The sequence below is a fragment of the Bactrocera neohumeralis genome, chromosome 6 (genome assembly GCF_024586455.1).
Source record: "Bactrocera neohumeralis isolate Rockhampton chromosome 6, APGP_CSIRO_Bneo_wtdbg2-racon-allhic-juicebox.fasta_v2, whole genome shotgun sequence".
Classification (NCBI taxonomy): Eukaryota; Metazoa; Arthropoda; class Insecta; order Diptera; family Tephritidae; genus Bactrocera; species Bactrocera neohumeralis.
Genome location: NC_065923.1, coordinates 76612863 through 76636174, shown reverse-complemented (window position 1 = coordinate 76636174; position 23312 = coordinate 76612863). Strand labels below are relative to the sequence as shown.

The following is a 23312-nucleotide window of genomic DNA, read 5'->3' as shown; positions in this document are numbered from 1 at the left end:
GGATTTCGATTACTCAGTTTGTATGACAGCTATATGCTATGGTAGTTCGATCTGAACAAATTTTTCCAAGATTGTGTAGTTGCTTCAGGAAATAATCCGTGCGAAATTTCGTGAAGATATCTCTTCAAATGAAAATGTGTTCCATACAAGTACTTCATATCGAACGTTTAGTTTGCATGGCAGCTATATGCTGTAGTAGTCCAATATCGACGATTCCTTTAAATTGGCAGCTTCTTTGGGAGAAAATAATATGTGCAAAATTTCAGATTGATATCTTCAAAACTGAGGGTTTAGTTCACGTCTATACAGAGATAAGACGGATAGTTTTTTTCGAGATAAACTCCTAAACTACTGTACCGATTTTTGTGATAGTGATATTGATATTGATAGTGATATTGATATTGATACCAATGCGTGGCAAGATCTACTACTATAATATATATTCCTTTGGAAAAACTTTTGCTTAGAAAATTAATCTAACCTCAAAACAATATTTCCACTTCAATATTATTATAAAATTTCATTTAGTTAAATTCTGCTTGAAATAGTCATTTGAGATACCGAAATACCGCGCTTTTTCGCTCCAAACCTTATTTGCTTACCACGAAGTTTTCACTGCAACTTCTGCTTCTGCTTTGCTTTCGCTTTAATTTTCCTTTACGCGTCATTTGGTTACTTTCAACAGTTTCCGTTTTTGTTTTCCCAGTGTAGTTTATGTTTCCAAAACAAGCTTCTCATCCGCTTTTGCAACGGCACTTTTTTACGCGCTTTTGCGCTTTCTTCTGTTTAACTTTGCCCTCTACTCAACTTCACTTTTGTTGCTGTTGTTGTTGTTTGTGTTATTATTCTGCAATTTTTGCGAAAATGTTTGCCATTTGTTTTAGCGCCAACGCTGATATGAAGTGGACTTTGTGCCGAGCGCTGCGCTGTATGTGTTGGCGGTTATTTGCGCGTTTGTTTGTTATTGTTGTTGTGATAAGGCAATACTTCGCAGCGTTTTTGCACTAAAAATTAAATAATAAAATGTGCAGAAACTATTTGCTTTATGAAATTTGACAACGCAAGCACGAAAATGTTAATTACTTAAAGCTGAACTGTAGTCTTAGTGTTAGAAGAAAGAGAAAAAATATTTGAAAGCCTTCGTGTTAGTCTTATTAGAAGAAATAGAAAAAATATGTGAAAGTGTTAGTGTCATAAAAGCTAAACTAAAATTATTATTATAGAGATATTTCAATAATTTTGTGCTTAAGTAAGAAATAATAGTTGAAGTTTGGGATAGTTTAAATGCAAGTGGTAGAAATAATAGTTAAAATTTGAGTTAGGTTAGATGAATGGGCAAAAGTGCTTTTGTATACCTTTTAGCTTGATTGTAATCTGCTAGCTGTTTCTAATCTCCTTAATCCACAAACTCAATGTGACCCTAATAGTAATTAGCATAAGACACCGTTTCACCTTTATTTATGGTAAGCATCCATATGACATGAACCTTTATAGTTATGCCTTTTTTGTACTGAGAGTAGACATGGCAATTGGTAGCATACAAGGCATATGTTACATCAATAAATATTGAATCTTTATATACAAAACAAGAAAAAGTTAACTGAAAGCACCAAAGCTTTACTACCCTCCACAAATACAGAATATTCTATACCCTCCAACTTTTCGATACCATTTATGTAGTACGATTTGTACTTTGCTACAAAATAGGCCGCAGTTTCGGCGATTACCTTTTCATTCGACGAAAATTTTTTCCCAGCGAACAAACTTTTGAGATCTGAAAATTGGAAATAGTCGTTAGGAGCCAGATATGGAGAATACGGTGGATGCAGAAGCAATTCTAAACTGAAGAATTTTTGTCATCGTATTGGTGAAATAATACTTTCTTTTATTTTCTTTTCTTTCAAATGCACCCGTTTTTTGTTGATTTCGTACTTCAATCGGTCCAATAACCCTAGGAAATAATCGCCGTTGATTATTCTTTGTTTTTCTAGGTGGTTAAAGGAATTATTCCATGGAAATTACAAAATGCAGACACCAAAACCTTGCCAGCCTACTATTGCGTTCGCCTTGGAGTGGATTCATCGTGTGCAGTCCACTCGGATGACTGCCGATTGGGCTTTGGAGTAAAATGATGGCATCATGTTCCATCTGTTGTCATATATCGTTACAAAAACTTGGGTTTGTTGGGCTTGAAAATTTCTAAATATTGTTCCGAATCATCTGTTCCTGTTTGGTTTTGGAAGCTCACTTCCACTTTGCACAGAAATTTGTCCTACCCAAATAATCGGGAATGATATGATATATACTTTCAGTTGACATCTACAGAGTACCTGCTATCGACTTTTTTGATGTTTTAGTAGGTAACACCCTCTTTTGGGCGTCCACTGCGTTCACCGTCTTCGGTGCTTATTTCACCACGTCTTAACTTTCCAATTCGTATTGGTTGATTTTTCTGGAGTAATATTCAGAAACTCGTCATCAAGCCAAGTAAGTTCGTATGTAAAGAAGCCAAAGTTTCACAATTTCTGCCAACAATTTCCTCCAACACCAGTTTTGCTGTACTTTGCTTCAAATTCACTCCAAGTATGTTCAAATAAACTCTCTTATCCATCGTTTACTCAATAAACTCGACATCGCCCACTTCGTTAGGAGACATACACCCCCATACCATTACACCACGACGACCATATTTTACTTGTGCCGCAAGATTTTGCTTTTTAAGTGCAGTACCCTGTTTTCTCCAAAAAAGCTTCCGTTCTTTCATTCCAGCTTTGCAAAAATAGCTTTCTTCTGAGATAATAACTCGTTTCCAAAACTCCCCTGGCTTATTAATATGCTCATTACCAAATCCAAGTCACTTTTGCCTGTTCGTTAATGCTTTGAAGGGCTTCTTCCGTGCGATCCGGCTTCAATATCTATTTTTTTTTTAAATTGTGCACACGGTGTCACGGCAAATGGTTTTCTGGAACCTTATTTTAACCACTTTCGCAACATCTGAAGCCTTCGCCTCTGGACTTTTCTGCAGTTCCTTAAGGATATATCGCTTTTCACGATCACTTAATTTAGAGGGACGCTTTAGACGAGGCTTTGAAGCGGTGAAATCCATAGCTTTATAGGTTCCAATCACTCTTTGAATTGAGGAGTAAGTTGGACCCCTGCCACAGACCGATTTCACAGAAAGTTTTTCCTTCTTCCATAAGTTCACGATTATATCTCTTTCACCGGCAATTGGTGTAGGTCTCCGACGTCCATATGGATGTTACAAACTATACGGCGAACTTAATATACACTTTTTATAGTACACATTTGTATAAACACCATCTACTAAAGTACAATCAACAATTAATGCACTAAAGGTGCTTCAAACTCGACTTTTCGTCAATAATTTCTGACAATATGCAAATATTGCAAAGCAGCAAGAGTAATTAAACCTCAGTGCGCCATTTCAAATGGGTAATTAAATTTATGCTAAATAAGATTTAATTAAAGATGCTGACATTAAATATAATCTGCTCTAGAATTCACTTTGTGCATTTGTTAAAATATGTGTGGGTGTGTGTGTGTGACGTTTTTGAAGTTGCCCACAAAATGTGCAGACAATGCTTGGAATGTTCATTAGCAAGTCACTCAGCTACACTTAATTGTTGTGTGTCTATAATACCTAGGCAATGCTATGGTCTAATATTATAAATTTCTGTATGCTAAAAGCATAGTTACCACTAATGTTACTCATACGACCTGTCGCCCACATCATCCAGCAAGAATATTGCATACCTTGGCTTGACTTGTGGCACGCTGTGAAAGCGTTTGTCGAATTTCTAATAATTATATAATTATCAAGGCACATACAACAACAACATACTGGCACAAAGCCAATGCCAATCGTATTAAAGGCAGAGAAAGCTAATAAGCCTGCGAACAGTAAGTCTTTGACCAGTGTTTAAGAAGCGCTAGTTCGAGGCAAGCGTCAGCTGTATGCGTGTAGGCTGTAGCTGACAACAATATGTTTAGGTTGGTATCGATATATACTAAGATATATATATACTAATTTATGTATATATGTATATGTAAAATGAAATATATAAGTGCGTCTATGCGTTTGAGTAAATGCTTTTAATAGCCGCAATCAATTTACAAAGCAACATTGTCTGTAGCTTTAGCCAATATTGGACAGATATTTCCAAAAACCAATAACATCCTTAGACAAAGTCATACACACATACAAGTACACTAATATGGCTATAGATTTTTGCTAAGCAACATAATGTACTAACATTTATTATAATGAGTTAGTAGCGGCATTTAATATGATCAACTCAATTTATATGTGCATATTTGCCACACACACACACACTCAGACATGCATACTCAAACACAGTGTATGTATGTAGTTGTAATGGCAATGTAAGGCACACGCAAACAGCTTAACCACAGCAGCCAAGCGTCTAACCGCACGGCTGTTGGTGAAATATATTTACTTGCACGTGCTAAATACATATATAAAGGGTGTTTTTTAGACTTGTGGTTTTGAAGCAGAAATCAAATGCTTGTAATTTAATGTGAGGACCAAAAACGTAAGCTTTCTTATAGAGACATGCAGCGACAAACGTAATATTCTTGCTAAAGTCGTGGGCGACAGGTCGTATAAGTAACTAGCCCAGAATCACCACTTATGGCAGCAATTATCGCCGTATGTCAGTATGTCAGCAATAGTGAGTCGAATATTCTCTTCCAAGGCTCAAATGGACTCAGAAATATCGCAAATCTCGACAAAGAATGGTGCAGCGAAGTTGAATCGGCGATCTTGGAGGACAGACCCACGACGCGAGATAATGCGTTCCCTAAGAATGGGAGCAGTCATGCAGATAACTGTATCGAACGAGACTATTCGCTCTATTGAGCTCTGATGAAACTTGTCGCTCTGTGAGCTAAAGTCCGAGACTATGGCGCAAATATTGTTCGAATGTGATGACACCTATCATCAAGATAACCCAGGCCAACGTACACCATGGTATTGTCGTCTCGGCGGTAATAAATAAGTAACCTCGGTTGATCCATGGACTGAGCTCTGACGAAACTTGTCGCTTCTATGAGCTAAAGGCAGACACGAAGGCGGAAATAACTATTCTTAGAATGCGTTGAGGGAACTAGAGCAAGACTGACGCATCTGGGACTAAAGCAGCCGAAGCAAAGCCACATTAATCCAGCAAATACTAGATTTTCTGAAGGCTTTAGGTTTGAAGAAACAATGTGAAAGAAAAAGGGAACACAATAGAGCATATCCTACCTAGCTATCTATATATCTAAGTCTGAAAAACCAAACTGGATATAAGTCAAGTAACAGCGGCCCAACTACAAAAAAATAGAAAAAAATATTACCTTACTGCAAACCACACGTCCAAAAAAACACCCTTTACATCCACATATGCATGTGCGTGGCTTAGTTGTGTGCTTATCTTAAGGCAGCTTTCCTTGGCCGGAGAGTGGTTGATTTGTGCGGCTGCTTTGGGTTTACTTGGCCGGTTAGCTCATCATCCAAACGCTCAACTGCACGATTGAGCGCTATTACTTATAGTCCGACTAAACTAATGACCTCTTATAGCTATGTCCATCATAATTTCATTCAAAAATTATAAATCCTCTTAGCAAGTTGCCTTCGACCGAAGAAAAAATTCTTAGACTCAGACGTTAAATACCAACTATGTAGTGCTGCCTGCCTTCCATTTAGCATTTAGTGTCTTCATATTGCTGCTCGCACTTTCCTACTGGATATGCCTGAAAGTTCGGCTCATTTTGATTGATATGCAGCGCAGCTAGTATCCATTTTCTTACGCATACCAGCATATGGTCCACACATAACATAATTGTACTTAATCCCGCTTTTGTGAATGCGTGCTTGAACGTGCGCGGAAATTTCCGCAGCAGTTAACGCATAATTAAGGCGCATTATGCCCGCAGTCCAACTGACTGTAGTGCTGTGCCTAATTGTATGCTTAGCTAATCTAAACGCTTGCCACGCCTACGCTTAGCTCAAATTTATTCATAGATCGCTGGGCTTAGCGGCAGCGGAAAAAAAAGCTGTAAGGGCGCTGGGTGTGCGTGTGTGTTCATGTGTGTATGTAGGCGTGCTGCAGTTATATTAGTTCGTGCGCCCAAAATAATACGACAGAGATTTATGGCGTACATTATGTGCAGCTATTAATTATTGCCTACTTTTGGGCGTGCACTGATAACTAATACATGGGCGTTTCTAATTATTTGTACTGAGGGGCATGGGGAAATGTCTAGTGCGCTTTAAAGCGCGTATGACATTGATATTTAGGAGAAAAGTTTAGTTAAAGCTGCTACAGGCTTACTTTTGACTCAAAACGGTATACAATATTTCAATAGTTATTTTTCTATAAATAAAAATAAATAAAAAATAAAAATAAAACCTCTTAGCAAGTTGCATAAAACAATATCACTGAAAGCTCTGTTGAAAGCTCTGCAGAAAGCTTTTGATGTAAATTGCACTAAAACATTACTTTTCACACTCAGAACAGGTTAAATTAATTTTGTAACAGAAGACAGCCTCGTATGTCATAATTTTGTAACAGAAGACCGGCTCAGATGCCATAAAAAATTATACATAAGATTTATTAAGAATTATAGAGTTGAGCTGAGTCGTTTTGGCCATGGCCGTCTGTACTCCGAGTAGTCCTTTAGTTTTGAGCTAACGATTCGAAATTTCGCATACCTCCTTTTCTCTTCAAGGAGCTGCTGCGTTGTCGGTACCGCCGTTATCGGACCACTATAGCGTATAGCTGCCATACAAACTGAACAATCAAAATAAAGTCCTTGTATGGGAAACTTTTTTATTTGACAAGATATCTTCACCAAATTTGGTATATATTATTCTCTAAGATAACAGTAGAAACTCCATAAAAATTGTTCAAATTGGAACACTATAGCATACAGCTGCCATACAAACTGAACAATCAAAATGAGGTCCTTGTATGGGAAACTCTTTTATTTGCACAAATATTTTTATGAAATTCAGCGTATATAATTATCTAAAATATCACTACAATCTCCGAAAAAATTATTCAGATCAGAGCACTTTAGCGTACAGCTGCCGTACGAACTGATCGATGCAACAACCATCCCTGTATGAAAAACTTTTTTATTTAAAGAGATATCGTCATGAAATTTGGCGTAGATTAATATCAAAAACAACAATAAAATAACAACAACAATTGTTTAGATCGGATCACTATAGCATATAGCTGTCATACAAACTGAAAGATTATACTCAAGTCCTTGTATAGAAAACACTTTTATTTGTCAAAGTATCGCCATGAAATCATTCAGAATGAACTACTATAGCATATAGCTGTCATACAACTAACCAATTACACTCAAGTGCTTGAATGGAAAACTTATTTACTTAACGATGTTTCTCAACGAAATTTGGTATATGTTATTATCTCAGACAGCTGAAGCATATAGCTGCCATACCAACTGATCTGTCAAAATCAGGTTTTTGTATGAACATTTTTTTTTGTATGGAAAAACTTTATTTATTAAGCAAGCGTACAGCTTCGGTGCAATAGAAGTTAACGGTTTTTCTCATTTTGAACAAATCTCGTATTACCGTAAATACCTTGTTACTTGCATTAACAGTACATATTTTCACTAAAATTTTATAGCACCCGTATTTTCCATTTTATGTGCTTTTAATTAACTTACCTTTATGGTTTTCTGAAATCCCCCGACTTGTCATTCACACTCCATTTAACGCTGGCTCCCATATTTTAAAACTCTCCCGAGCAAACTTCACCTTTGCCTGACGCAAATACAAGTAAATCTACTCAAAACATCAAAACTTGCCAGCGTCTTCGTTGCTTAAATGGCCCCGGCGACAGTTGGCAAAACTTGCATCCGCTTCAACTTTAAATAAAACACAACAACTATATGTTTGTTGTGAAGCATTTCAACTTTATATGATTCTTATCTTATCTCTTGCTTGGAGAGCACATTGAATTGTAAATTGCATTGCAAACATTCACAAATCTGCAACTATTTTGCCGCTTACGGCTGTTCTTTTAGGCCACTGCTGAAAGATAAACTGAAAAGTTTCAATCTCCACCGCCTGACCGCCGTCCGTGCGCACCGCCCGCAATGCCATTAGTGTGAGTGCATCAACTCGACCTGTCCACCCACCTCAGCCAACGCAGCCTGTGGACCGCCATAGCGGCGTCCGGCGACCGGCGCCCGAGGCAGCGGCAAAGTTGAAAGTGCAACAACGAAAAATACTTGGAGCGGTTATTAATATGCAACTGCAACTCTTGTGCCTGCTATGAGAGTGGTTGCGGCGCAACTCTTCCAATAATAAACAAAGTCCGTACAAAATACAACAACAACGATGCGGCGCATTTGTAATAGTAGCAGCGCTTAGGCGGAGCGATAACAGCGCAAACTACATCATAAATTCGTGCAAACTGTTGGCAATGTTGGTTGGGGCGTGTGGCGGTGGCAGGCGTTGGTTATGCCAGCAGAACACTTGAAAAATAAATTTTGTCGCTTTCGGTTAGAATGTGCTTCTTTTTTGTAGTTATTGCTTCCTGCCAACTTAGCTTGTGGCGATGTAGGGTAAGAGCAGGGTAGCGTCAAGGCAAGAGTTTAAAAATGGGCGTAGACTTCTTACGACCACTTGGTGGACACTTTTGAACATTTTGAGCAGCCATAATGCCTGAAAAGCGGAGCTCCACCTTTTCCTTTGAAATATATTTGTGTAAATGTGCGCTTAGTGGCATACTTATATACAGATATAGCAATAAATGTGTATATATTTAGTAAATAATATATTTGGTTGCGCTAAATAAATTCTTATTAAGCTTCTATATATTTAAGGTGTATATTAGGGCATGTTTTATTTACCAAGTTCATTATTTTTTGGCAACTGCCTCTTGCAGTCTCAGTTTTTGTCCTAAAACGTGATTTAAAGTAAAGAAGCTATTTATTTATATTTCAAATCTTTTCATCCAGCTCTTTTACATGTGATTTTTTATCTTTTGTTTTAAATTTTTTTCATCAAAGCAACCAATTTTGAAAAATATACATTTCAAAACAAAATTTTTTGCTCTACAAAGACGGTCTTGATAATTATTTTCATAAAATATTTCTTTTAAAAGTTATACGCTGTTAAAATTATGCACCAAAGGTACTGTATTATAATAGTACACCATGTCGTATGACCAACATAGAATGTACAAGTCTATTGAATGATATTCATTTGGTACACCATGTCATATGAGCAACACTGTATATACGAATCATTAGTATTATATGTTTACTCAGGTCATTTGATATATAAATTTATAATTATAAATATATATAAAAAGTTATTAAAACCTATTTAAAAGAGCAGAAAATTTTGTACTAGAATATAAGTTTTTCTAGGTCATAGGCTTCCTAGTTTAATGAAAAAAATATTACAAAATCTCATATAAAAAATATGGGAAGCGTAAAATGATTTAAGCAAGCATCAAATAAAATTTTTGTTGTGCAAAAACTATAACTTCAGGGCACGTATGAAAAAAAAACAGAAAAAAAGAAGCTATAATACCCTTCACTGATTCAAGTTTTCTTAAAAGAACTTGATTTTGATGGGTTGGTTTGTATGACAGCTATATGCTATATGTATTTGTCCGATATGAACAATTTCTTTACAAATTGCAGCGATGTCTCGGATAATAACATATACCAAATTTCGTGAAGAAAGCTCGTCAAATAAATAAGTTTTCCATACAAGGACTTGAGTTTGATCGGTCAGTTTGTATGACAGCTATATCTGTGGAGATTATAGCGATGTTCTGTATAGTATTATATGTCAAGTTTCATGAAGATACCTTGACAACTAAAAGTGATATCCATACAAGGACTTGAGTTTGATCGTTCAGTTTGTATGACAGCTATATGCTATAGTGGTCCGATCTACACAATTTCGTTAGATATTGTACTGTTCTTCTAAATATTAATATGTGCCGAATTTCATGAAGATATCTCTTCAAATAAAAAGTTTTTCATACAAGAACCTAACTTTAATCGATCAGTTTGTATGACAGCTATATGTTATAGTAGTCCGATATCGTGATTTACAACATATCAGCAGCTTCTTTGGGAAAAAGTAGCGTGTGCAAAATTTCAAAGCGATGTAACGCACACCCTATTAACCACACACATGCACACAAGATTATATAGACACATTCGAAGGCGGCGGTAAATGCGAGTTTAATAGCATTGTTGTTCTGCTTGCTTATTCCCCAAACGCAAGTTGCTCACTTACTTGCTTATAAAAGTTTACTGCTTCCACCTCCAACTCGAGCGCCAGCAATTCAAGACAACCCTTTTGATAGCAGCCCGCCAACCCTCCAATTTGGGCAGCGCCATGAGGCTGGGGGTGGTTTGAAATTGCAATGCAAATTTTATTTTTATTCAAATTTGATGTGGTTACTTTGGCGAATGGACTTTAAAGTGTTTATTTTGACACACTTTGTAATCATTGCACTTCGGTGAATACCCCCCGCCCCACTTAAATGGGCCACAACGAGGGACTTACAGCTTTGCATAACTATAATATTTGAGCTAGCTTGTGAGTGTTTCGGTGTGACTCGTTGGGACTTTTGGCGCATTAATTTGCTGCGGTTGTATGCAACAAAAAAGTTGCAAAGAAAATGGTGGCAGTTAAGCTGCTGGCGATAAAAAATGCCAATCGATGACTTGAAGCAGCTTTAACACGGAATTTGATGAAGAAGTTGGAGAAAAGCAGCAGCTTCATGAAGTAGAAGAAAGTCAGAATGTAACGTGACAAGTTGCATTTCGCAGCCAATCCGCCACATAAAGTGGCAAGAAGGACCCTAAAGATGGCAACAAATGCCTTTGGCTTCAAATGCTGCATGGTGATGACTTAAAATAAAAAGACATTGATGCCAACATGTCGTTTCTGTTGTTGTTGTTGTTTGATGCTTTTGATAACAACTGCTGTTGCTGTCGCCTGCGCTTTTGATGATGCGATGATAGTGCAGCATATTGCAGCTACGAGCTTGATGAAGCCATTGTTAAACGAACGTATGTTGCATGCAACGCTCTACAACATGGCACTGCTTGTGTGTACACATGTACATGTGCCCTTCTTTATATGCATGTATGGGTGTATGTGTGTGCGTTGTAAGTGCTTATACATATGTGCAACAGCAATTTAAGAGCGGTGTTGAGTGGAATTTGCAGTGGCTTTCAGCTTTTAAAAAGCGACAAAACGGTAAATGCTTCAATGTGCACATGTACGAGTAAATTCGTATGCAACTGTGTGTGTGTGCAACTATGCTATTAAAGTCCAAAGCATCAGTGGCAAGTCTAGAGTTAACTAACGCAGCAATACCAACAACTACAAACGAAATATGAAAATTTAAAGTGTGACGACAAAACAAAAGCTATCGTGCAACATTTTGCGGCAGCCTTAATAAACAAAGTGAAATGCTGAATTTTGTTGTTAGTAGGCGCAGCCGAACATTTCATTGCTGCATGAGACCTGCATATTTTTTGTATTGTTGTTTGATACGGTACTTTTCTGTTTTACTACATGTTGCAACAGCAGCTGTGATGCACAGTGCGTTGGCAGCATTGCTCAAAAGAATTTGAAATTTTCGATTTGTAGCTTGAACCACATTAATATATATCCATTAAGAAATGATTAACATGATGAGCTGAGTCATTTTGACCATGAACGTCTGCCAGTCTGTATATATGCGATTTAATCGATCAGTTTTGAGATATCGATCTGAAATTTAGCACGCATCCTTTTCTCCCCAAGAAGCTGCTTATTTGTCGGAAGCGACGATATCGCCCTTCTATATCATATAGCTGCCATACAAACTGAACGACCAAATTCAAGTTCTTGTATGGAAACCTGTTTTATTTGACGGGTTATCTTCATGAAATTCCACAGAAATTATCAAGTGAATCAATGGTATAATCTCTGAAGAAATTGTTTAGATCGGAGCACTATAGCATATAGCTGCCATACAAACTGACTGATCAAAATCAAGTTTTTGTTTTGAAAACTTTTTTATTTGAAGAGCTATAATCACAAAATTCAACACGAATTAATATCTAAGGCCATTATATTATCTCTGAAGAAATCGTTCAGATCGGTTCAATATAGCATGTAGCTGCCATACAAACTGACTGTTCAAAATTAAGTTTTTGTTTTGAAAACTTTTTTATTTGACGAGCTATAATCACGAAATTCAACACGAATTAATATCTAAGGCCACCATATTATCTCTGAAGAAATCGTTCAGATCGGAGCACTACAAGATATAGCTGCCGTACAAACTGGACTCCTTATACAAAAAAGTCGTTTAGTTGAGGAGATATTTTCATGAAATTCGGCATGGTTTCTTAGTATGTAGTATATACAATGCTACAAAATCTGAAGAAATTGTTCAGATCGGACAACTATAGCATTTAGCTGCCATATAAACCAACCGCTCAAAATCGAATTCTTGATGGAAAACTTCTTTAATTATAAAGAATATTATAGCTGCGAACCAACTGAGATATTTTAAACATTTTTCACATATTGCTCCCACTTCTCACACATAAAATGCCACATTACGTAACTGTTTTTTATTCATTTGATAAATGAACTCATTGCTTTAAGCAACACTTGCTTTTAACTACTCCCTATCTCTCTCTCTATTCTACTCTGCGCGCACGAACTTCCTGCATTTGTATGTTTTTATATGTGAATGAGTATGTATGTATATACTTGTTGGTATATGTGTTTGTGTCTCGTTGACTTCCAGAAGCGGAGCGCACAACCGAAGTGCAACAGGACTAAACCGCTTAATGTGGCGTCATGACGACACCTATCACATTGCAGCAAACAAGCTAAATCATAAGAACCGCTTGTTGTACAACAACAGCAACAATCCGAGTAATTTGCAATCCGATAACATTTGCATACAGCGCGCGCTTCCGCATTGGTTGCCGCCGCAGCAAAGGCTCAGTGAGCGGGTACAGCTGCCGTAATGAGGCATTAAAAATGTGGCAAGTAATCGAAGCGGCGCTAATAAGCCGCAAATCGCTTAAGTGCGCAAAGCAAAAGCAATTGGAAACGTGCAATGGCGCGTCAAAACTGTTGCAACCGTACACAATGCCAACGAAACCTTGCCTCCGCGTCGTATGACGGTTGCTGGATAAGCGGCGGACTAGCGCGGCAGTGTGGGCGCAGATGAGCAGCATTTGCGGCAGGTGTGCAAACACTAAGCGTTAAGCTGATTGCACAACTATTTACCGGCACTACGCGCTTGCGTCAGCCCACTTTGGTTCTGAAGTAATTTCGCTGCGAGTCGCCCCGATTGCGCCCCAACCGCCGCTAATGTGCCACGTTGAGCCGATTGCTATTTGGCAACAACTGAAATTAATACACAACGCAATCGAGCATGCAACATAACGGCAATTACTTAACTCTTGGTGTGCGCTGTGTGTTGGGGAAATGAGCGTCTGCCACGCACACCTCCAGCACTCGGCTGCCTGCAACTGTTTGCTGGCTGGTAAATTGTATGTGCAGCGGTGCTGGCGGTAATGCGAGATGCGCGTGCTAACATAACGGTGCGAGTGCGGCGCTGGTGGTGTCATTTTGCTGCAAACGTGGCAAGGATGTTGCCAACTAATTTGGCAAACTAACATCCGTGTTGCATGTTGGCGCATGCGTGCGCAAGTGTGTGCTAAGCCAACGCCACACTAACGGGCGTATCGATTTGCAACACTTGACACCTAACGGCAGCATCCGTCCGTCTGTCCGTCTGCCCGCCAGCCTAGCATACCGATTGCCAGTGCCAAAACGTTGGTAAACGATGGCGCCTGCAGCCCTAGATGAAGTTGTTGCTGTTGTTGCTGCGCGCTCACTGACATTTGCCATTTCGCTTACGATATTCACGTATATATGCATGTATGTGTGTGTGTCTGTTGCCACGACGTCGTGCGCTTGTGGCGGGAAATGTAAATTGTATTAGCAGCACTCCTCAAGTTTACCTGTTGGCAGCAGCATCGGCAGCAGCAACAGCAGTTGCACGTCGCCAATGGCACTGACACTGACAGCTTCATTGCGGCAGCGTAGCAATGAAGTGTAAGTTGATTGCGAAGTGAAAGTCGCAAGCGGATGCAACGAAATTTTACACACTGTCAATGTGTGAATGGTATGAAGTTGCGATTGTCACTTACTGTGCGCGGCTGTGTGTGTTGGCTGCGCCGGTTGCAAGTTGTTACATTTAAGTAGTTACTTTGGCGTGCTGATGTGGCAGAATTTGCTTACTGAGACAATGTCAATGAAGACAACTATGATGCGATTGGCGTGGCAGACGAGCTTGTTTTGTTGCACATTGATGGCATCCTACTCGCGTTGTTGGCAGCAGCACCTCATAACAGTTAAATCAATTTGCTAAAAAGGCAAAATAAATGCAATGATTGAAGTTACAGATGACTACTGATTGAAAGTGGCTACCACAGAGTGTTTTTGCAGGGGATTTTAGTGGATTATTAAGTTGTTTAGACGAAAGTAAAACAAGAAAAAACGTTAACGTTGGCTTCACCGAAGCTAATATACCCTTCACAGGTGCATTTCTTTTAGTAACTATGTGTTCTGTTTATATGGAAGCCATATGCTACAGTCATCCGTTCTGAACAATTTTTTCGGAGATTATATTATTACCTTAAGCAGTAATCCATATCAAATTTCGTGAAGATACCACATCAAATGTGAAAGTTTTTTCCTTGATTCCGATCGTTCGGTTTGTATGGCAGCCATATGCTATAGTTAACCGATCTGAACAATTTCTTCGGAGATTACATTTTTGCCTTAGAAAATAATCTATACCAAATTTCGTGAATATATCTTGCCAAATGTGAAAGTTTTCCATACAAGAACTTGATTCCGATCGTCTCCGACGCTTCCTTCTGCGTGTTACAAACTTCGTGACAAACTAAATATACCCTGTTCAGGGTATAAAAACAAAGAAGTCAACTTCTGTTGCACCGAGTCAAGACTACTCTTAACAAATAAACAAGTTTTTCGGAGAAACACTTGATTTTGATCGGTATGTTTGTGTGACAGCTATGCTATAGTGGTCCGATCTGAACAATTTTTTCGGAGATTGTACTACTGTCTTAAATATTAATTCACAAGAAATTTAACGAATATCTTTCGTCAAATGAAAATGTTTTTCATACAAAAATTTAACTTAAGTGTCCGATCTGAAAAAGCTTTTCATATATTTTAGCGTTGGCAAAATTCGTTTTTCTTCATTCAACCTAGTTCCCTTCAAGGGTGAGACACGGACTATAGCAACACTCCAACTTTTTGGAACGATCTTTGTAGTACGATATGTTCTTTGCCTCAAAATAGGCCTCCGTTTCGGCGATCACCTCTTCATTTGACGAAAATATCTTCTCAGCGAACATTACTTGAGATCGGAGAACAAAAATAGTCGCTGGGGGCCTGAATTGTAGAATACTTTGGATGCGGAAGCAATTCGAAGCGCAATTCATGTATTTTGGTCCCACTGACTTACGACACGGTGCCTTGTCCTGATGAAACTGCACTGTCTTTTTTTTTTTTCTTCATTCTTCAAGCTTTGCATATGGTTATTGGCCCTTTCTTTTTCAATGTAGCCTTGCCAGCTCACTGCTGGCCTTCTCTGCATTAGTTAGGAACCAAAGACCTCTGCTGTTGATAATCAGTGGGCATATGAATATCGGCGTTTTCTGTTGGTTAGACGAGTTCCAAAGCTTATTTTTGGGATCACCTGCTTTGGCAGTAATCAGTTGAGTCTCTAAAAACTTGTTGCTTAATGAAAGACATTTTCACACGGTATCTCTTTCATATATTATATTGAATTCAAAAATGCTTTCACTATTGTATTTCGGGTCATTGCAAAAAGCAGGTGCAACAACAAATTCGTAAAATATGAAAATTGGATGGAAATGTGAGAACCCTCATGCACTAATTGATAATGAAATATATTCATAGAATGCATAAAATAAAAAGAAAAATCATATACAGAACACAAATTTGCGTAAATTACGCGATACATGACAATCGCTCATTATACAGATACAAACATATACATATACATATATGTACATGTGTATGGACATGTCAGCACTGAAATACTTGCAAGCAGCGCTATATCATAAATGGAATGACATAACAAAGTGGCATCTTTATCTGCCAATTTCGCCATAAATTACACACACACACACAAAAGGACTTGAAAATGTGTATATTTATAGTGCATGTCTGCATGATTATTTCCTTTTATCAGTAATATATAGATGTATGTGGCAACTACATGGAGGACGTCGCGTTGCAATGCAAATTTATACCCGATGGCACCGACTGATCTGCATAAAATATGTAAAAAGCGCGGCACAAACGCGAAAAAAGCAAAGGTTAAGCGCTGACGGAGCGGGAGTGGCAGCAGTGCTGCTAGACAGGGACGAGCTGTGCTGCCAATAGCGATTGCCAACGGCAAAAGCGGCCGCAACAATGCACTAAGGGCGTCAACGCACCGATGTGCACAAAAATGTAAATTCAATTTCAGCAACGCAATACGCGGCGGTGGCAGCACAAAGCGGGCGCTGGCAGTAGGCTGCGTGTGCAAGAGAAGGCGAGTTAATTTGTTATATTTTGCTAGCAGCACGGCATTGCAACTTATGTTTTTGCATGTTCGTCAGCATTTCATAATAACTGACAGTTGAGAGAGATACCAACGCAAGGTTCATCAAAGCGATCAAAGCTTTGGGAAGAACTCCGCCGAGGTTGCTCAAGCTTGCTCTTATATACATATGTATAACAGGAATAACATGAAATAAACATGGAAAAAACACTATCGTCATCGTTCATGACATGAAGCAACAAAAAATTAAAAATTAAATTTTGTTTATTAATCAAAAATACGAAAAAGTTTAAAAATGAAAAGTTCAAATTTGTTGTATTTTTCAAAAATTAAAAAAAAAAAAAATAAAAATGAAATTTGTTAAAAAAATAAAAAAAAGAAATTTGTATATAATTTTCAAAAATTTCTAAACATAGTGAAAATATATATATATTTTTAAAAATACTGTTAAAAACTGAAAACTTAATTTTGTTATATTTTATCAAAAATTAAAATGAAAAAAAAAGTGAAAAATTTGTTATATTTTTCAAAAATCGAAAAATAAAAAATGAAAAATTTAAATTTGTTGTATTTTTCAAAAATTAAAAAAAAAAGAAAATAAAAAAATAAAAACTGAAATTTGTTATATTTTTCAAAAATTCGAAAAAGTTAAAAAAAAGAAAATTTTGAAATTTGTTATAATTTTCAAAAATGATAAAACAATGAAAAGTTGTTATATTTTTCAAAAATTCGAAAAAGTAGAGAAAAAGTAAAATTAATATTTGTTAAATTTTTCAAAAATTCGAAAAAGTTGAGAAAATTAAAAATTGAAATTTTTTATATTTTTCAAAAATTCGAAAAAGTTAAAAACTTTGTGAAAAAGTGAGCAGCCGTTTACGTTTTTACGTTTAGCTTCTTGAGCTAGCGACATTTGTACTTCAGAATCGAACATTGTTTTAGTTTTCAGATGACCACAGGGATAGAAATCATGGTGACCAACCATTTCTCCCCCTCTACTTCAAGGACGCATAACTCAATGAAAAAAAAAAAAATTATGGTAAAAATATACGCTCAAAATTCGGGCCTCTAGACTATTATAACACCTTAAGGTGAAAGCGTTTAAGATTCACTCAAGACAAGGCACAATTGACCTAAATTATAAATCTGTAAATTATCAATACCTCTGAAAATAGAATTTTAAATAATTACAATATCTCAGTGTCTTGTTTTTAGTTAACCAACCTTCTCTATTAATTTGTTAAAACATTTGCTACCTTATCGCCCTAGTCAGCAAAAATGTTTGACAAAAATCCGCTGATGTAAAGTCATTTTTAATAATTCACTTAAAAAACTGTACGCATTATCATGCTTACGTTGCCAAAACTGTTATTAATATTTAAAAACACTTTCTCTTCTTCTTTTAGTGAAATTCCTGCGCGAGGTAACACCATACTTCCGAAAAGCCAGTATTATCTCCGAAGTGGGCTGGGAATTGCAGCGCGCTTTTCTGTGTCCACTGGGGCCCGGCGCGCCTACATCGCCGCCAGCGCCGAAGATCACACCGCGGGCCGACACGCGTTATATACCGTTACAGTTGACACATTTGGCGCGCAATTTGAAATACATCGATCCCGGTGAGTACACAGCCAACAACAATAAATGAATTTTTCAACATCTAGCGATAGTAGATGGCTAGGTGTCTAAAAGTATGTGTACTAAGTAAGACATAGACATGCTTTAGCGTAAAATAGACATGTTTTAGACTTCCGCCTGCAACTTTTGCTAATTTTGCAACGGATTTTTACTATGAAATGTGTTTAGGCAAATAAATACTTGCATAAATCATTTTGCTGCTCGCTCAGCTGGCAACAAAACCAGCGCGCAAAGTCGACCTAAAATCTCTAAAATCCAACTGCACACTGATTAAGCGGCTCACACTGAGTGCCACCGCTATGTGGCAGGCTTGGTATCTATGCAAAGGCAACCAAACCCCAATCGCACACACACACACACTTATGTGGATCCGTCACCCGTGAAACCCACAATGCCCACAACAACAACAACAATGACAATAAGGATTACAAAAACAATAATAAGAACAACAAAACAATAACAACAACAACAAAACTGAAAGCAACATTAAAAATAGCAATAACAACAACAACAATTCCTAAGTCGAGAACTGCAGCTGCAACAACAAAACCGACAACAACACTAACAATTGCAATAACAACAACTACTACTACTAAGACCACAGTTGCAGCTGCACCAACGAGTGTTGCAAGTGAGGGCCGCTTGTCATTTGCATGCGGCAGCCAGCAGTCGCTCGCAACGATAATGGCAGCATCAGCAAATGCGATGAATTGCTGCAAACTGCCGGCGCAAAATACACACTCAAAGACAGTGATCTGCTGACAATGAGCGCCAGCCCTTACCTCAAGCCCTTACCGCTAGCCTGCGGCATAGTCTCATTACTCGCTGCTCAGAGGCCGACAATGGCGAAGGGGGTGGAGGCGCTGTCGTCTTTGCACTGCTTGCCACTATTGCCGTTGCTGCCACCATTTGTGGCAATAGTTATTGTTACACACACACACACACACTCTCATACTCGTAATCACTTGGGTCCTACTTGTGTATATCTTTTGCCCCATCGCCTTGGCCGAACCATGCGCCGCCCCGACGTTGTTCTTCTTCGTTTGCGTGTTCGCTTTTATGCCGGCGACTTTTGTTTCACTTCACTATGCCAACATACAAACACACGCACATAAGCACGCACGCACACCGACAGCACTTGCAACGTCTTTGTGCCACAACACAACTTGACGGCATTTACCCCGCCCAAGCCTGCTCTATGCTGTGTAAAACTCAGCGCCCGCGCTCTTTTCGGGTTGCATTGAGTTCAGGGTTGCTGTGGTTAATCTTTCCGCCACGTTGATTTAATGCAACGTCGACGCGCGGCAGCGGCAGCGGCAAACGCCTCCGTTGCAAATGTTTAAGCTGATGTTGCTGATGACGTTGTTGTTTTTATATTTGTAGTTGTTGTATTTGTTGTCAATACTATTGTTTAATCACTAGGAAAAGTACTAACGGCGTCACTGTTATTGTTATTGTTATACTTGTTGTGCTCATAGCCGCAAATCCGACGGAAGAGCGAAAGCGGCAATGCGCAGCAACGAGAAATAATGGCCACGACGCGGCTGCGAGATAGCAGCAAGTGGCAAATGAGTGTGTTGCAAGTGTTGCAGTAATTGTAATGTCTTATTTGTTGCTATTTTTCTTTCTTTAATCCGTCGTTATTGCACATAACAACAAAGCGTTGCTCTCACTGTGCCACCCTCCGCCGCACAGTTGCACTGCTGGCGAATGACAGGAGCGCGGATGAAGCTACGTTTCTTCATTTTTCTGCTGCCATAGCTTTCTACATTTCGAGCGTTCTGTATTTAATATTCATTACTCTTAATACATGTGTTTAGTAAGCACAGTATCATGCTTACAATATCGAACCATTTACAGGTAAACCCTGTGTAAGCGAAGCGCTTAATCCAATCTCTCTGTCAGTGTTAATACTATTATACTCTGAACTGAGTTTATGAAGTTTAACATGATGTTTGGAATACCCAAAAAAACGACGGAGACCTTATATTATTATATTTTAAACAAATAGCGTATCGAGCTGACTCGAGCCCGCATAAAGCACCACTTTCTGTCCCTCTGTATATACGCGAACTAGTACCTCAGTTTTTGAGATATCGCTCTGAAACTTTGTCTCGCTTGATGCTCCCTAAGAAGGTATTTAACAAACCGGCAATGTGGCCTCACTAACAGGTCAGTTGAGATGTGGCGCTACTACCGTTAGAGGTTAAACTCTTAGGCCAATGCTTACATGGATAGGTCCTTTGCGATACCAGATGGAGTTCACTTAGGTGCACAAGAGAAATGCTCCATTTTTTCCCTGCGCTTGATGCGAATTTGCTTTAGGCATCACTTTCAGTGTATCTGTATCATACCTGTAAGCCCAGATCTTGCGGGTCTTGCGAATGTGTCGCCACCAGATGCATTGTTTCCCTGACTCTGGTTTAGCATTTCCATCAAATTCTCGACTTGTAAGCCCCATCTTATGGATGTGTCGCCACCAGGCATGATCTTGGTATTTCCATTATTTTATTGCGTTTGATGTTTGTGACCTGGCACCCAGTAGAAGTGAAGTTGCTTACTTCTGACAACACTTTTTACTGCTGCCCTGCTTCCCAAGACACTTCTGGCCGTTATGCGATACGAGAATAATGCCTTGAGTGCTGCTGTTTACGTAGATGTTGACTCTAGAATTGCCTGTAGGTGCATTAGAGGCCAGCTCTTCAGCTTTCGCAATAGCAAAGACCTCATCTTGAAATATGCTGCCGTGGTTCGGCAACTTAAAAGGTTTTGTCTAACTCTGGACAGTATATATAAAATATTGCTAGTTTTTCTCACACTTTTTTCCGCGTTGTGCTTCCACAGCAGTTTGCTGTCCAAGACTACCCCAAAATAAGTGTTGCGGTCCTTGAGAGAGATTTGTGTCCCACTAATCGAAGGGAACCTTCATGGTGGAATATTGTGCTTTCTTATGAAGCAGATCCGTTTTCTCCGGGTTCAACCCCTGACCAGCTTGCTATTCCCAGTTCTGGACTGTATTATGAGTGGTGGTCATACTACTGATAATGGTCTGTAGACACCTTGCCGTTATTAAGATGGCAATGTCGTGCGCATATGCCACTATCTTTAGAGTTTTGCCTTTGAAGTTCCTTAACAGTTTATTCACCAGTAATGTCTATAGAAGTGAAGATAGCACTCCACCTTGGGGAGTACCTGTACACGATTCCTTGGTCATTTTAGTGGCGTTTCATTATGCTCTTCTCCGTCTAGAGGTCAAAAAGCTTCTGATCCAGCGTTTTATAGCAGGTACAAGACCTATTGACTAGCTACTGTTCAGAATAGATTCTGTAGAGACGTTGGTGAATGCTCCATTGGATCGTATAACTTTCATGATGAAATGGCAAATCTTACTAAAGACAAATGTCAATAGACTGCTTGACTAGACTTGGCCTACTTTTGTAGCGTTCCTATTTAAAAAAATGCTACTATTGTGTGCATAACAATCTAAAATATTTGTAATAAAACACAATTTCCCAGCGACGCTCCGATTTATTGCCACAATTGCATTCTATACAGTCAATATGTTGATGCTTTATTCAAATTATATTCCTTCTATAAAATTCTTATCTCTGAGCGCAGCAAACTTTGTAAAGTCAACGCGTCAAATGCCGCAGCGCGTATTGTCGGCGCTTCTCTGCTGCTCTCAGTGCATTTTTGTTTTTATTGTTATGTGCATAGCTTTGTTTGCTGTGCTGCCACATGGAAATCCGCGTATTTGTCGAAATTGTGTCATATCAGGTGTCGGCATTTGGCGGCTAAAACCGCCAACCCTCCAAAGCAGTCAACCAACTAACGGTGCAAACAAATGTGCAGTGATTTATTGTTAGCCGGAACATGCAATTGTATCTGCGTACAAATAGAGGCGCCTACATACTGACATACCCCAATATGTGCCAGACAATGCAGAGTTCAAAATTCAAAATTATATTCGCTTTTGCTTAGTGGCAAATAAAATAATGGCTGGCAATACAAGTAAGTGGCTAGAGAAACAAAATTCTGTAATAAATCTGCACAAATCCAGATACAAAAGCAACATCAATATAGTCAACAATGCAACAACATTAATACCCAGAGCCGCTATAATGCTGCCACTCAGTTGAAATTTGGCTTTAGTTGTTCAACTCAGCTCAGTTGAAATCTGTCATTCGGACTGCAGTAAAGACATACAATATACAAATGGTCTATCCTCGCTCACTAGCACGAGAGCGAATCGTATGGAACTCCCGCCAGTTTAGACATAACTGATATGCTGGTTAAAACAGCAGACTATCCTTAAAACATTTTTGAACTCAAAGTCAACCCACAACAGCTAGGAGGATGAAAAGCTCTTCAAAAAATAAACAGTGTTAACTTGCATAATACCCGTCACTTATAAAAAAGTTTCCAGGGACCATTTTGGCAGAAACGACATTGCTCTTATTCAGGTTTATCTGCAGAAACTACACTGTTAAATTTATTCTCTTTTTCCGCTCTGTCGAGTTGACACACCGTCTTGTCCTTGACTTGGAGCTTCAGTGTGATATCTGATTTTCCGTACTCATCGATTGGATTGCGGTTCTTGAGGTGGAAGTACACGCTGCCTACAAACCTATCTTCGTCTCCGTCTTACCTGTATCTTGAAACTTCAATGTGGCTTCTGAGATCTCTCGTAGAATCCTTACCACCACTCGCTTATCTGTTGTCGCTGTTTTCGTTGTTGTCAGTCGGACTAAGCTTCTTGAGGTGGAGGTACACGCTAACTACGAACCTTTCGTATAATACCCTCGGCCGATTTGTTTTATGGTGAATGTAGTTTTGGATACCGGTAAATCAAGACTTTTTTCTGAAAAGCGCAGTGCCTCCTCCGGTTTTACTGTGCATGGTATGAGAATCTTCGCCTTCGGAATGGAGGGAATGCATAGTTGGTCCACTATTTTCAGA

At 38.7% G+C, this 23312-nt stretch overlaps 1 protein-coding gene across 1 annotated transcript in view; it reads left to right on the top strand.

Annotated features, from left to right (window-relative positions):
* The window catches only part of LOC126761409 (beta-1-syntrophin), a 118469-nt gene that overhangs the window by 72972 nt on the left and 22185 nt on the right, over nt 1-23312 (top strand). Inside the window, exon 5 of the mRNA XM_050477544.1 lies at nt 18125-18334. Coding sequence (XP_050333501.1) covers nt 18125-18334 — 210 coding nt within the window. The remainder of the gene's footprint in view (nt 1-18124; nt 18335-23312) is intronic.